The following is a 16,183-nucleotide window of genomic DNA, read 5'->3' as shown; positions in this document are numbered from 1 at the left end:
GGGGGGGGGGGGAGGGGGGATACTGGGAATGAACCTAGTGTGTCATGCATGCATTCTAGGCAGGTGTTCTACCACTGAGCTACATTCCCAGTCTTTTAGAGACCATTTTTAAATGATAACATGATTTGATCACAGTGATTCATAAATGGGACCTCATGCCCCTTTTATTCTCCTGTTCTGTTTGAGGAGCTGGGTCTACCATCCAGAAACATGGATGGGCTCTCATAGTCAGGAGCCAGACTGAAAGAAGCTATAAACATCTCCCTCAAAGTATGGGATGGAGAACAAAGTACTAGCCATCATTAAAAATTCCTACTTTGATAAAGCTATTTAAGTCACAGATTTGACTGTAACATTAGGCTTTTCTTCACCCTTTGTTAGGAATTACTTCAAAGAAGCATGTAATGTCCCTGAACCAGAAGAGAAGTTTAATATGGACAAATACACAGACTTGGTGACAGTCAGCAAACCAGTCATTTATATCTCAATTGAAGAAATCATCAACACGCATTCAGTAAGTGGGACTGAGGAGGGGTCTTGGTAATGGACCCATGGTTCAGATGTCTATTCAGTTAAAAATGCTTGGTCTCTATAGGACTTGGGGGTACACATGTGCTAATACTCATATTCTTAGTCCTAAAAAGCCCTCCACTATTTATTTCCTAACTTTTAGACATTAATAAAAACTCCTTTCCTTAAACAATAGAGGTAACTTTAGACATAATTTGTTTGCAAAGTCAGATTGTAAATATAGCATTTAGGCCATGAACAGGGAAAAGCCCTGGAGTTCTCTCACTAGAGCCATGCTGCCTAGATCCATACCTGTTTCTCCCCCTTTCATAAGAGTCTCAGATTTTCTAGTCTTTTTCTAGAGAAGTGAGAATGTTCTCCCTATTTTGTTGTTTGGGTATATACTATGCTTGATCCTAGCCAAAAGACCAAAAAGCAATGTAAGGTTTAGACATAGGAGACAGAAAATAGGCTGTTCAAGAAAAACAAGAAACCACCAATAGTAGCCTCCTACAAAGAATCATTTCCATAATAGGAGACCTAGAATAGCCAAAGAAATCCCTAGCAAATATATGAGAAACCCAAAGCAAACCTCATAGTAAATGGGGAAAAATTGAAAGCATTTCCTTTAAAATCTGGGATAAGATAAAGGTATCCATGCTTTCATAATTAATATAGTCCTAGACATTCTAGCTAGAGCAATTAAACAAGAAAAGAAAATGGATAAAAATAGGAAAGGAAGAAGCCACTCTTTGCACATGATGTGATAATATATACCTAGAAGATCCAAAGAACTCCATGAAAAGACTGCTAAAGCTAATGTATTTGGCAAAGTGGTAGGTTACAAAATCAACCTACAAAAATCAGTAGTTTTCCTATATGCCAACAATAAGTCTGCTGAGAAAGAAATCAGGAAAATAATTCACAATAGCCTAAAAAACAAACACAAAAACCCTAGGAATAAATCTATGAAAGACCTCTACAATGAAAGCTATAGAACATTTAAAAAGACCTCAGAAGATGAAAAGACCTCCCATGTTCATGGATTGGCTTGGCCAAATATTCTTTTTTTTTTTTTTTTTGCTTTTCTCATGTAACTTCCTTAGGCAAAATATTCTTAAAATGGCCATATCTCCAAAAGTGATACATGGATTTAATGTGGTTCCCATCAAAATATTGATAACATTCTTCACAGAACTAGGAAAAAAACTATCCTAAAATTCATTTGGAAGAAAAAAAGACCCAGAATAGCCAAAGTACTTTTAAGCAAAATAAGCAATGCTGAAGGCATCACAATATCTGACTTCAAATTATACTATAGAGCTATAGTAACAAAAACTGCATGGTACCAGCATAAAAACAGACACACAGACCAGTGGTAAAGAATAAAAGACACAGAGACAGACCCTTACATCTACAGTCATCTGATCCTTGACAAAGGTGCCAAAAACATACATTGGAGGAAAGATAGCCTTTTTTAAAAATGGTTCTGGGGAAAAAATGGGATATTCATACATAGAAGAATGAAACTGGACCCTTATTTCTCACCCTGCACAAAAATCAACTCAAAATGGACCAAATACCTAGAAAGTATATCAGAAACTATGCAACTCCTAGAAGAAAATATAGGATCAACACTCCAGCATGTAGGCACAGATAATGATTTTCTCAATAGGACCCCTAAAGCTCAGGAAATAATACCAAGAGTTAATAAATGGGAAGGCATTAAACTAAAAATCTTCTGCATGGCAAAGCAAACAATTAGGAATGTTAAGAGAGAACCCACAGGGAGAAAATCCTTGCTATCCTTCTGACAAAGGATTAATATCTAAAATATAGAAAGAATCCCCAAAAAGTTTATGCCAAAAAAAATTAAATAGCCCAATTAATAAATAGGCAAATGAATTAAACAGACACTTCTCAAAAGAAGAAATACAAATAGCCAGCAAACATGAAAAAATGTTCAACATCATTAGCCATTAGGGAAATGCAAATCAAAACTATACTGAGACTTCATCTTATACCAGTCAGAATGGCAGTCATGAAGAATACAAATAATAATAAATGCTGGTGAGGATGTGGAGAAAAAGGAACACTTTTACACTGTTGGTAGGATTATAAATTAATACGACCACTTTGGAAATCAGTACAGAGGTTCATCAAAAGTCTAGGCATGGAAGCACCATATGAACCAGCTATACCACTCCTTGGTATTTATCCTGAAGAATTAAAGTCATCATACTACGGTGATACCTACTACCCACGTTTATAGCAGCATAATTCACAATATCCAAACTATGGAACCAGCCTAGGTATCTATCAGTGGATGAATGGATTAAAAAATGTGATACACACACACACACACACACACACACACACACAATGGGGTTTTATTCAGCCATAAAGAAAAATGAAATTGTCACTTATGAGAAAATGGATGGAGCTAGAGACCATTATGTTAAGTGAAATAAGTCAAACTGAGAAGGTTGACGGTCATATATTTTTTCTCATATGTGGAAGCTAGAGAGGAAAAGGAAAAGAAAGGTAGAAATAGATCTCATGAAAATCAAAAGGAGATCAATAGAGGAAAGGACCAAGGGGGATGAGAGGGAGAAGAGGGAGAGAGGAAGTACTGGGAAGAGATATTGGCCAAATTATACTATTGAATTGTGTATTATGTGGATGTACAAATATATAGCAAATCCTATTATTGTATAGAACTATAATGCACCAATTAAAAATGTGGGGGAAAAAAGAAAATTACAAAAAAATACTGTTCTACAATAAAAAAGAAAGAAGGAAGTTTTGATCAAGAAGAGCTGTGCAGGGGCTGGGGATATAGCTCAGTTGATAAAGTGTTTGCCTCACATGCACAAGGCCCTGGGTTTAATCCCCAGCACCAAAAAAAAAAAAAAAAAAAAGAGAGAGAGAGAGATGCAGGAGGCATCACAATACCTAATCTCAAATTGTACTACAGAGCTATAGTAACAAAAACAGCATGACGTTAGTATCAAAATAGACATAAAGAACACGGGAATAGAATTGAAGACACAGAAATAAACCCACCTACTAACAGCCATCTGATACTTGACTAAGCTGCCAAAAATATAGAAGAAAGCTTTTTAACAAATGAGGCTGGGAAAACTGGACATCAATATGTAGAAGAATGAAACTGGATCCCTATCTCTCACCATGCACAAAACTCAAATGGTTCAAAGACTTAGGAATTAGACTACAAACTTCACAACTGCTAAAAGAAAACATAGGGTCAGCCTTCCATCATATTGGTGCAGGTAGAAAGACTCTTTAAAAATACCTCTGAAGCTTAAAAAAATAAAACCATGAAACAGTAAGCAGGATGACATCAAATTAAAAATCTTCTGCATAGCAATGATTAAAAAGCATGAAAAGAAGGCTGGAGTTGCGACTCAGTGATAGAGTGCTTGCCTATCATGTGTGAGGCACTGGGTTCAATCCTCAGCACTACATAAAAATAAACAAATAAAATAAAGGTATTGTGTCCATCTACAACTAAAAAAAAAAAAGCATGAAGAGAGCCTACAGAATCTTAGTCAGATGCTCCTCTGACAGGAACTTAATATCCAGAACATATATATATATATATTAAAAAAAAACTTAACACCCCAAAAGCAAATAACCAAATGAATACATGGGCAAAAGAATTAAACAGACATTTCTCAAAAGAAGAAATATATGGCCAACAAATATATTAAAAAATGTTCAACATCTCTAGCAAACAGGAAAATGCAAATCAAAACTACACTAAGATTTCATATCACTTCAGTCAGAAAGGCAGTTATCAAGAGTATAAATAATAATAAATGCTGGTAAAGATATGGGGGGAAGGCACTCTCATACATTGTTGGTGGGACTGAAAATTAGTACGACTACTCTGGAAAGCAATATGGAAATTCCTCAAAACACTAGGAATGGAAACACTGTATGACCCAGTTATCTCACTCCTTGGTATTTATCCAAAAGAACTAAAATCACCATACTATAGAGATACAGCCACTTCAGTGTTTTATAGCAGCACTATTCAAAATAACCAAATATAGAATTGGCCAAGATGCCTGTCAATAGATAAATGGATTAAGCAAATGTAGTATATATGCACAATGGAGCTTTACTCAGTCACAAAGAAAAATGCAATTATACCATGTGCCGATAAATGGATGGAACTGGAGAACATCATGCTAAGTGAAATAAGCCAGACTCACAAAGTCAAGGGTCAAATATTTTCTCTCATATGTGGAAGCTAGAGAGAATCAAAGGAAAGAAGGCGATGGGGAATGGATCAGATATCATAAAGATATCTCCTTCTAATCAATGGATTAGAAGGAGATTGAGAGGGAGGAAAAGAGAGGAAATGTAAAAAGAATTTAACAAAATCACATTATGTGCATATAGAAATATACCACAGGGAATTTCACTTTTATATATATATGTAGAAAGCATCAATCAAAAATAAATATATGATGGGCTGGGCTGTGGCTCAGTGGTAGCGCACTTGCCTGGCACTGGATTCAGTTCTCAGCAGCACATATAAATGAATAAATAAGGTCTATCAACAACTAAAAAATATATATTAAAAAAATACATGAGTGAAAGGAGAGTAGGAGCAGGGAGGAGTGAAAAGCAGGGACAGATGGAGTAAATCAAAACCAATGCATGTATGATTTTGTCAAAATGAACCCAACTACTGTGTATAACTATGATGGTCTTTAAAAAGAAAAAAAAAATCACTTCCACTGTTCTGGGAATTCCCATTTCTTAGAAGCAGATGATTTTGCAGTCTGTGCTGTCATAATGTCTCCATCTGGTTCTCATGCAAACTTCACCACCATCAACCATTAGTTCTCCACAGTGGCACTGGGAAGGAATGAGGAAGCCATAGAGAGCTTTTCAATCTTTTAAAATGAAAAGAGGAGCCAGGCACTGAGGGGTTTTGTTTTGTTTTTAAAAGACTAATTGGGGCTTTTTTGTGTTGTTTTAAGTCTAATCAGAAGTATGTTTTTTTTTTTTTAAACATTTATTTTTTAGTTGCAGATTGACCCAATACCTTTATTTTTCTTATGTGGTGCTGAGGATGGAATCTAGTGCCTCACATATGCTAGGCAAGCACTCTACCTCTGAGCTATAACCCCAGCAAAAGAAGTAGGTTTTTTTTTAAAGAATAGTTTCAGACTTCAGTAGTCAAAGCAAGGGTCCTCAGGATGTGTCAGAAATATCTCCCAGGCCTCCCCCAAATGAGTCTTTATTCTAACAATATCCCCAGGTATTTTGATGCACATGAAAGTTCTGGATGCCTCTGTTACAACTACAGGAAAACATAATAAATACACACCTCTCAAAGATCATGCTCCTGTCCCTCAAACCAGATACACTTACAAGTAGCAAACTGGACACTTAACATTTCAATACCTACATTAAACTTCTCTAAAAAATGAAAAATTAAATGTTAATTTGGAGGAAATATTGGATCTAGTTTTGATTTTTGTCTCTCAGGGCTGACACAGGGAACATCTCTGACATTTACAACAAGCTCTTAATAAGTATTGACTAAATGAATAAACCATCCTCCTTTTCTCTAGAAGTTCCTCAAATCTCAAAACCATTCAGCAAGGTACCATGTACAAAAATAATTTTCTAATGAACACATAGGCTCATATCTAAACAATGACCCATTTGTCTATTTTTATGGTATATGATCCATCTCAAATATGGACATCTTGATTATATGTTTGCAGAAGGCAGTATCCACATTCAGAAAAGATAGTGGGGAATTCTCTTTCAGAGGGAGTGATTGTTTCTCATGGATAGCAAAGAGAAAAATGTTCTTGTATTAATTTGGTCTTTAAGGAGAAATAGTTTCCTTTGGTTAACAAAGATTGAAAACAGAATGCAGTCCTGGGAAACAGCATGAGGCTGCAGTTCCTTGGGGGTGTTGGGTTGAAAGCAGATGTCATGTGGGACAGTGTGTAATGGCAGAGACTGTCCTGTTTACTGTCTAAAGGTGGAGGCGTCTGCTGCAGACCTGCCAAACCCTTGGCCACGTAGTTGACCCTCGATGTCTAGGGAACATGTGGAATTTCAACATAAGGTCTTTAAGGAGACATTTTCAGGAAATGTTTTTGTTCCACAAATTACAGAATAAAGGGGTAGAAACTAATCACCTAAATCATCCGTTTCCAGATATGGCAGCCAAATCAGCTGGACCGTCTCTAAAAAAAAAACAAGTACATAAATTTATCCATCCTGCTTTTTTTTATTGTTCTTGTTTCTGATATATTTTACCCCAAAATGCCATTATATGCAACCCTTCCAGGTTTTGCCATGTCTTTACCTCACCTCTGTTGTTTAGTTAACTTTTCTTTGAAGCCACTTACCTTTTTAAAAACAATTCCTATTTCTTTGCATTAAAACACAAATGCTTCTACTATAGAAGAAGTAGCATGCCTCGCCATAAACAGAAACTTCAGAAGAAAACAAGTAATGAAAACAGAAGATTACTTCCTTGCCTTGAAACTGCATTTAAGGCTGCTCTCCTGGTTTTGAAAAAACCCAGTTAGAAATGTAGGGAAGTGTTAGGAAAATTCAGCAGTAAAAAGAAATGTTCTCTCTTTAATTAATCTTAAAGATTGACAAAGAAAAGCCAGTAATGAAGGCAGCACTCAGCTGGCATAAGCATAAAATAACCTTCTCAACAAATGGTACTGGGATAACTTGAAATCCACAACCCAAAGAATAAAGTTGGATTTCTTTCCATGCTGTGCCAAAAAAAAAAAAAATTAAAGAGCTCATAAAGAGTTCCATCTAAATGTAAAAATGAAAACTATAGAATTCTTGGGAAAAAAAATTGTAGGAGTAAATCTTTGTGGCCTTAAAGTCAGCATTGGTCTCTTAGATGTGTCACCAGTTACACAAGCAGCAAAAGAAAGAAATTAAATTACAGCAAAACTGAAATCTTTTGTACTGTAAATAGTGTCATAAAGAAATGAGGGGCTGTGGCTGTGGCTCAGCAGTAGCGCACTTGCCTGGTAAGTGTGAGGCACTGGGTTTGATTCTCAGCACTGCATATAAATAAATAAAAAATAAAGGTCTATCAGCAACTTAAAAAAATGTACATTTTAAAAAAAGAAGAAATTGAAAAGATACCTGCAGATTGAGAGAAAATAATTGCAAATAATATGATAAAGAACTTGTTTCCAGAGTATAAAATTCTGCAACTCCATGATAAAAAAGATAAATAATCTGATTTTTAAAGGCATAACTATGCATCAAAAAAGCCAATCAACTCAGTGAAAAGGCAACCTATGGAATAGGAGAAAATATTTGCAAATCACAAATCTGCTAAAAGGTTAATATCTAGAATTTACAAAGAACTCCTACAATTCAACAACAACAAAAAACCTGATTAAAAAATGATCCAAGAACCTGAATAGACATTTCATATACCAGTAACCAGCAAGTACATGAAAAGATGTTTATCATCACTGATGATTAGGAAAATCCAAATCAAAACCACTATATACCATCCCACACCCATTTATATAATTGCTATTTTTATTTGTTCTTTTTAGATATACATGACAGAAGAATGTATTTTGACATTATACATACATGAAGTATAATTTATTCTAATTAGGATCCCATTCTGTGGTTGTAAATGATGTGGAGTTACATTGATTGTGTATTTATATATGAACATAGGAAAGTTATGTCCAGTTCATTCTACTGTCTTTCCTATTCCCATCTCTCCTCTCTTCCCTTCATTCCCCTTTGTCTAATCCAATGAACTTTTATTCTCATGCCCCGCATTATTGTGTGTTAGCATCTACATATCAGAGAGAACATTTGACCTTAGGATTTTTAGGATCGGCTTATTTCATTTAGCATGGTAGTCTCCAGTTCCATCCATTTTCCACCAAATGCCATAATTTCATTCTTCTTTATAGCTGAGTAATATTCCTCTAGCAATTAGAGAAATAACAAACTAAAACTACACTGAGACTTCATCTCACTCCAGGCAGAATGGCAATTATCAAGAATATAAGTAACAATAATTGTTGATAAGGATGTGGGAGAAAAGGTTCACTCATATGTTGCTGGTGGGACTGCAAATTGGTGCCTTGATTCTTAGTATTATCATTTTTTATTGAATTTATTTCTCATTAAAGTATGTAGTTTTTAAGACTTTTTTTCTGACAGTATTATGTAATTTTTAGCATGGGTAGATAAGAGTGTCACTGGTATGTTAATGGACAGCTGACATGTATTTTGGTCTATTCTTTATTGTCTTAGTAGTTTTCATTCTCTGTACATACCATAATCAACCTATTGCCTCTGAGAAACATGTAAGATAATGTATTTACAGCCATTTTTATAAGTTTATAATGTATTTTTCTATCTTGTTTTATATGTGTTATGTAAAATTCAAGAAGAATTTTTTTCTTAATTGAGAAAAGGATATAAAATGCAAAATCCACAATTTTCATAAGTGAAAATTGCTAATTGTTTTGCAGTATTTTATTATATTGGATGTCTTGTCTTTCTTGGGCTTTTAGTTAGCTGATGAATGAATACATTAGACACTTTTGGGTTTTAGTTGGGATTTTACATAGCTTACATTTTAATTCTTGGATTCTTTGGTGTTTCTATTAACCTATAGCATTATTTTAATAAATGTTATAATATCAACCTGAAAAAAATTTTTAAAAATGTTGAAAAGGTTGTAAAGAAAATGGTACCCTTATACACTATTGGAGGGACTATAAAATAGTACAGCTGATATGGAAAACAGTATGACAGTTCCTCAAAAATTAGAAATAGGCCAGGCACAGTGGCATATGCCTATAATCCCAGTAGCTCAGGAGGCTGAGGTAGGAGGATCACAGGTTCAAAGCCAGCCTCAGCAACTTATTGAGGTCCTATCTCAAAATTTAAAAAAAAATAATAAAAAGAGCTGGGGATATGGCTCAGTGGATAAGTGTCCCTGGGTTCAATCTCTGTACAAAAAAAAAATTTCTTTTTAAATAGAATTGCCTGGGCTGAGGATGTGGCTCAAGCGGTAGCGCGCTCGCCTGGCATGCGTGCGGCCCGGGTTCGATCTGCAGCACCACATACAAACAAAGATGTTATGTCCACTGAAAACGAAAAAATAAATAAATAAATAGAATTGCCATGTAATCCAGTGATTTCACTTCTAGATGTACACCCAAAAAAATTAATGGCAAGATTGAAAAGATATTTGTACACCCACATTCACAGCAGCATTAGTCACAATAACCAAGTGTCCATTGATAGATAAATGAATAAAATATGACACATATAAAGTGCAATATTATTCATCTTTAAAAGGGAAGAAAATTGTGATACATACTACCTGATTGCACCTTAAGGACAATGCACTAAGTGAAGTAAGCTGGTCACAAAAAGACAAATGCTGTGTGATTTTACTTACATGAGGTACCTAGAATAGTCAAATTCATGGAGTCAAAAAAGTAGATTAGTGTTTTCCAGAGGCTGGGAGAAGGGGACAGAGGGGAGTGAATATTAATGAGCACAGATTTTCTTTTAGGGTTGTTAAAATATTCTGAAATTAGATAGTGGAATTGGTTTTGCAAATCTGTGAATATATTAAACACCAGACATCAAACNAAAAAAAAAAAAAAGGATTTAAAATGGAAACGGGGCTAATTTTATGATTATGATTCAGATTTTTATGAAATAGTCCACAACACCTGAAAGCATATTGCCTATCATCAGAGGTATTAACTCCATAGTTTGGAAATATTGTTTCAGTTTAATTAGAAATGCAAACAAAAACAGATATATTGTCCTTTATCATTTTCCCCTCAGATGCTGCTATCTATAAGACCTGGAAAGACACTCCAGCAGTTGTCACTCATCTTTGAGCCTCTTTAGGATCACAAAAAGAGGGATCCACCCATCACTTTTAGGTATTAGGTTAGGGAACCACATGGACATGTCTGTCATCCTTACCTGTGAAGGATCTTCAATGCCAGGCAACCAATTAAAATAGCTAATAGTTGTGATTTTGGGGGCGGTGGTGGGGGGCAGGGATTGAACTCAGGGGCGCTTGACCACTGAGCCACATCCTTAGCCCTATTTTGTATTTTATTTAGAGACAGGGTCTCACTGAGTTGCTTAGCACCTTGTTTTTGCTGAGGCTGGCTTTGAACTCTAGATCCTTCTGCCTCCACGTCCTGAGCTGCTAGGATTATAGGCATGTGCCACCGCCCGGCAATAGTTGTGATTTTTAAAATATTTAACCATAGTGTTTGATTGCAGCATAATTGATCTCAGAAGAGGTATGGAAATGCCTTTCCAGTCAGTTTGCTGCCAGTGTTAGCTGAAAGACTTGTGCTTTACTTTAGACTCCTCCTCGATTTTGAATTTTTCTATAAAGGTGAGGAAGCACAAGATCTTGCTGTCAAGTAGCTTTTTTTTTTTTTAATGAATACCTTTCTTTCTATAATTTCTTAACATCGAGAGCATATTTACCCTCAAGATAAAATGAAAACGGTGTCTCTTTATAGTCCACAATTTTAATTAATGTCAGATTTGTATTAAAGATGTAAATAATATCTGGAGAAAATATTGAAAACTGAATGGGAGGAATATATATATGGTAGCAGTTAGGAACTGACTTCTGTCTTTGCACGTGTGTTGCTCTCTGTATAAAGCTCCTGTTGGAACACCAGGATGCCATTGCTCCTGAAAGAAATGACTTACTCAATGAATTACTGGAGTCGCTGGGAGAAGTGCCCACCGTAGAATCCTTTCTCGGTAAGAGTTTGTTCCTGTTAACTCATCCTCATGTCTATGGATTTTGGCTCTTTTCATTTTTGTATCCTAGATAGAAAATTTATTTTTGGAATTTAATACTTAAGCTAATTTAAAGGAATAACTACCTTGACCCCTTCTTACTTTAAGGACTCTGTAAATCAGGGCTGGAGTGTAGCTTACTGGTAGAGCACCTGCTTGGCAGTTGCCAGGCCCTGGGTCTGATCCCCAGTACTCTACCCCCCACACCCCAAAAAATTAAGACTTCTGTAATTCATTGTGTCCTGGATTGTAAAACATTTGATATATATAAGAATAAGCTCCAGATACATCAAAAAGGGTTTGTTAATCCACTTCACAAAGAAAGCATTACAGAGACATTTATTAGAAAATGGGAAGTTCCTTACTGTGTTTTCCAAGGATTTCTTTTATTAGTAGTTTTCTCTTTTTAGTTATTTGTTCATAATTTGAAGATCCGTGTCTTTGTGAGGACTATGATCACCCATCTTATTACTCATCCTGTGTCTTCCAGAACCTTCTCTTTCATTGCTGATGCCATCACAAGGAGTGACTTGCAAGAATAACACTGTTGGGGTTTTTTTGTACAGGGGAAGGAGCAGTTGACCCCAATGACCCTAACAAGGCCAATACACTAAATCAACTCTCAAAGACTGAGATTTCCCTTTACTTGACAAGCAAATATGATATAGAAGATGGTGAAGGTATGGATGGCCGAAGCCTCATGATAAAGTAAGTGTGTTGGTCAGCTTTATGTTTCTCTGACAAAATACTTAAATCTTCCCTTCTTTGAAGTATTTTCTTATCTAGAGATTTTAGTTCATAGTCAGTTGCCTCTATTGCTTTGGGTGTCTGGCAAAGCAGAACTTCATGGCAGGGGAGTATATGGTAGAATAAAGCTGCTCACCTCATGGTGACTGGCAAGTGAAAAAAGAGGGAAGGGGGCAGGGGAAAAAATAAACCCTTCCAGAGAACACCCCAGGGACCTGCTTTCTCCAAAAGTCCCCCCTCCTAAAGTCTCCTCCACCTCCCAATGGCCCATTAAGCTATGAAACCATTGATGGATTAATCCATTGATAAGGTTAGAGCCTTATTGATCCAGTTACTACCTCCCAGCATCACTTCTGAACTCTGCTGCACTAAGGACCAAGTCTTTAACACATGAGCTTTTAGGGAATGTTTCAGAACCAGATCATTAGCAGTTAAGTTTGGGGCTTAAAGGACACGTCCCCAGTTTCACGTCTTAAATCATCCAAAATCAAGTAAGGCTAAATCCCCCAAAATTTATTTGACAATAGATGAATATTGAAATGTATTATATTTATCCATCAAACATCAGACCAAAGGATAAGTAGACTCTTAATAATTGGAAGGAACTAAGTATTATAATAATGTACAAAATCTGCTTTGGTTCTTATTTCATGTAGTACTTTGATACCTTTCCTTTAAGGAATCAAATTAACCACAGAAATACCTGTGTCAGAATGATTAAAAGATTAGTAAGGAATTACCTTTAACCACATTTTATTCCTGTTATAAAATGATAATGTAAAAAGGCACACATGATAAGACTTCTCATCTCATATATTGGCTTTCTTTCCTGTTAATTAATCCTGGAGCTGAGGTTTTGGCTCAGTGGTAGAGCGCTCACCTAGCACCTGGGAGGTAATGGGTTTGATCCTCAGCACCACATAAAATATATAAACAAATAAAATGAAGTTATTATGTCCATCTACAACTTGAAAAAAAATATTTTTAAAAGATTAATTAATCAATCAATCCTAGATACCTTTGCCAGCTTTGATTTTATTCATCCTTTACTTCCTGTCCTGAAAGATTTCAAATGAAGCATTTGCACTCTAAATGAATACTGTATTTTTTCCCCCTTAAGGCTTTGTGCATTTGCTATGCCAGTCTTTTATGCACAGAGTAAGGAAGAGAATGAGATTTATAACACAACACCATAAATCAAAAACACATGCTCATCAGACAGTACAGTTTTAAAGAACTTGTATAAAAAGAATGATGCATATCTGCACATTAGAACAATTATATATTGGAGTGGAAAATGAAAGAAAGGGGAACAAACAAAATTAAACATGCCTTGACACAATATTTAGCACATGTCTTCCAAACTACATGTCTAGAGGGCTGAGATTGTTTTCATTTGTGCTGTTTTCTGTCCTGCCATTGACTTGCTTCAGACAGCACTCATTTCCACATGATTTTTTTTTCCATATGATCTGCCACCCACATAAATACCAAAAGGGGCTTCCTGGAGCTGGTGGTATAGCTCAGTGGTAGAGTGCTTGCTTTGCATGCATGAGGGCCCTGAGTTTTATCGCTTGCACCCACTTCCACATCAAAAATAAGCTTCCTTGGTGTGCTATGTTGTGACATATGTTACTTCTATAAAGTTTACTTATTTTGTCAATCAGCTAAGCTTCCATTCACTTGTGCAATCAGCTAAGCTTCCATTCACTTGTGCAATAAATGTTAGAGAACCTGCTCTATGCCAGGCTTGAGACTGGAGATACAGCAGTGGCAAACCAGTGACAGTCTCTGCCTTTCAAGATTGAAGGTCTGAATTCTAGAACACATCCCAGGCAAGACTGAGGGCAATGTTCTTCAACTACTAATTACCAAGTAGATGGAACTTTCAGAAAGACAGTTTACCAAAGGGCAGGGAGAAAAGGGGGGAAAACAATTATTAAGGTAACTGGAAATTCTAGATTGTATGGTTCTGCCATGCAAATGAAATTAGATCAAGCCTCCCAGGATCTCAGAAACTTTGTCCTTTACAGTAATGGTATGAAAATTTCTCTTAATTGGTTTTGTCTGTTATTTAAATGCCATTTCTAAAAGCATTCGCTTCAACTCAAATGTCTGCATTAATGAGTAAAAATCACAATTTAAGAAGTCTAAAATATTAAATAATCTGAAATATATATTTCTAAAACTGAGCCTCCATGGTTCTGCAAATTCTTGGAATTCACATTTTAAAAACAAAACCATCAAAGTCAGATATTTTGGGAAGTTCTACTTCTTGGCCTGGGAACCTGACTTGTTGTCCTGCATGCCTTACCCAGCCCCTGCCCCATGTGGCAGTCTCCCAGCTCTACAGAATATGCTAGAAACCCATGCTGACTATTCCTCTAATCACCACACTAGGCACAGCCAGTGGGTTTTGTTGTTGTTGTTTAATGGTAGAATACACATAGCATAAAATTTACTATTTTACCCATTGTAAAGCATACAATTCAGTGGCATTTAGCACAGTATTGTGCAGCCATCATGACTGTCTAGTTCCACATTTTTATCATCCCCAAAGTGCATTCAGTCCTGACCCTCTTCTCTCCAGCCCCTGATTACAACTAGTCTGCTTTCTGTCTCTATGAATTTACCTATTCTAGATATTTTATGTAAATGGAATTGTGTAACATGTAATTTTTTGTGTCTAACCTTTTACTCAGCATAGTGTTTTCAAGGTTCCTTTGTGCAACATGGAATCAGTACTTCATTTCTTTTATAATGACTTGAGAATATTTCTTTGTATGGATATATGCCACATTTTGATTATCTACTGATCAGTCGATGGACGTTTGAGTTGTTTCTACCTTTTAGCTATCGTGAACAGTGCTACTATATACATTGGTGTGAAGTTTATGTTTGAACACCCATTTTCAATTTTGGCGGGGTGTATACATGGGAATGGAATTGCTGGGTTAAATGGTAATTCTATGTTTAACTTTTTGAGTAATCACCAAACTAATTTCCCCAGTAACTGCACCATTTCACATTTCCCCTAGTAAGGTATAAAAGTTCAACTTTAGGCATGTAATCCCAGCAACTCAGAAGACTAAAGCAAGTGGATTGCAAGTTCAAAGCCAGTCTCAGCAACTTAACAAGGCCCTAAGAAACTTAGAAATACCTTGTCTCAAAATAAAATATAAAAACAGCTGGGGATTGGCTCAGTGGTTGAATGCCCATGGGTTCAATCCCCAGTGCCAAAAAATGTTCTACTTTGTCTACATTCTCAACAGCACTTTTCTTTCTTTTTTTTCCCTTCCTTCCTTCCTTCCTTCCTTCCTTCCTTCCAATAGCCATCCCAGATGTGTGGAATATTTTTGTAGTGGTTTGGATTTGGAATTCTCTAATCATAAGATATTGAGCATCTTTTCATGTGCTTATTGACCATTCATACATTTTCTTTGTAAAAATGTCTACGCAAGTCATTTACTCTTTTTTAAATTAAGTGGTTCTTTGGTTTGTATTTGGTTTTGATTTTGTTTTGCTCCTGGAGTATAAGAGTTCTTCATATATTCTGGATACTAGACCTTTATTAGATATACATGATCTGCAAATATTTTTGCCACCTCTGTGGATCATTCTTTTGTGCTCTTGTGTAGCTAAAAAGGTGTTTTGTTTTGTTTGCAGAAAAGGATATTACCAAAAAGAAAAAGACAACCCACAGAAGGAGCAAAAAATATTTGCTGTGTTTCTAATTATTTGTTGTATACACATAAACATAGAGAATGGATGGCATGCATATTCAAAATACATATAAAATATTTTACAGATGAGAAAAATAGGCACAGAACAGATACAAACCTTTTTTTTTTATTTTTTATTGTTGGTTGTTCAAAACATTACAAATTTCTTGATATATCATATTTCACACTTTGATTCAAGTGGGTTATGAACTCCCATTTTTACCCCATATACAGATTGCAGAATTACATCAGTTACACATCCATTGATTTACATATTGCCATACTAGTATCTGTTGTGTTCTGCTACCTTTCCTATCCTCTACTATCCCCCC

General features: G+C 35.8%; 1 protein-coding gene across 1 annotated transcript in view; it reads left to right on the top strand.

Annotated features, from left to right (window-relative positions):
- Positions 1-16,183, top strand: part of Iqgap2 (IQ motif containing GTPase activating protein 2) — a 247,439-nt gene that overhangs the window by 212,970 nt on the left and 18,286 nt on the right. The window contains exons 27-29 of the mRNA XM_048800107.1: positions 382-514; positions 11,241-11,343; positions 11,949-12,090. Of these exons, the coding sequence (XP_048656064.1) occupies positions 382-514; positions 11,241-11,343; positions 11,949-12,090 (378 nt within the window). The remainder of the gene's footprint in view (positions 1-381; positions 515-11,240; positions 11,344-11,948; positions 12,091-16,183) is intronic.

Source organism: Marmota marmota, unplaced genomic scaffold, assembly GCF_001458135.2.
Source record: "Marmota marmota marmota unplaced genomic scaffold, marMar, whole genome shotgun sequence".
NCBI lineage: Eukaryota > Metazoa > Chordata > Mammalia > Rodentia > Sciuridae > Marmota > Marmota marmota.
Note: the sequence above shows the minus strand (reverse complement) of the source record. Positions and strands in the feature narration are given on the sequence as shown.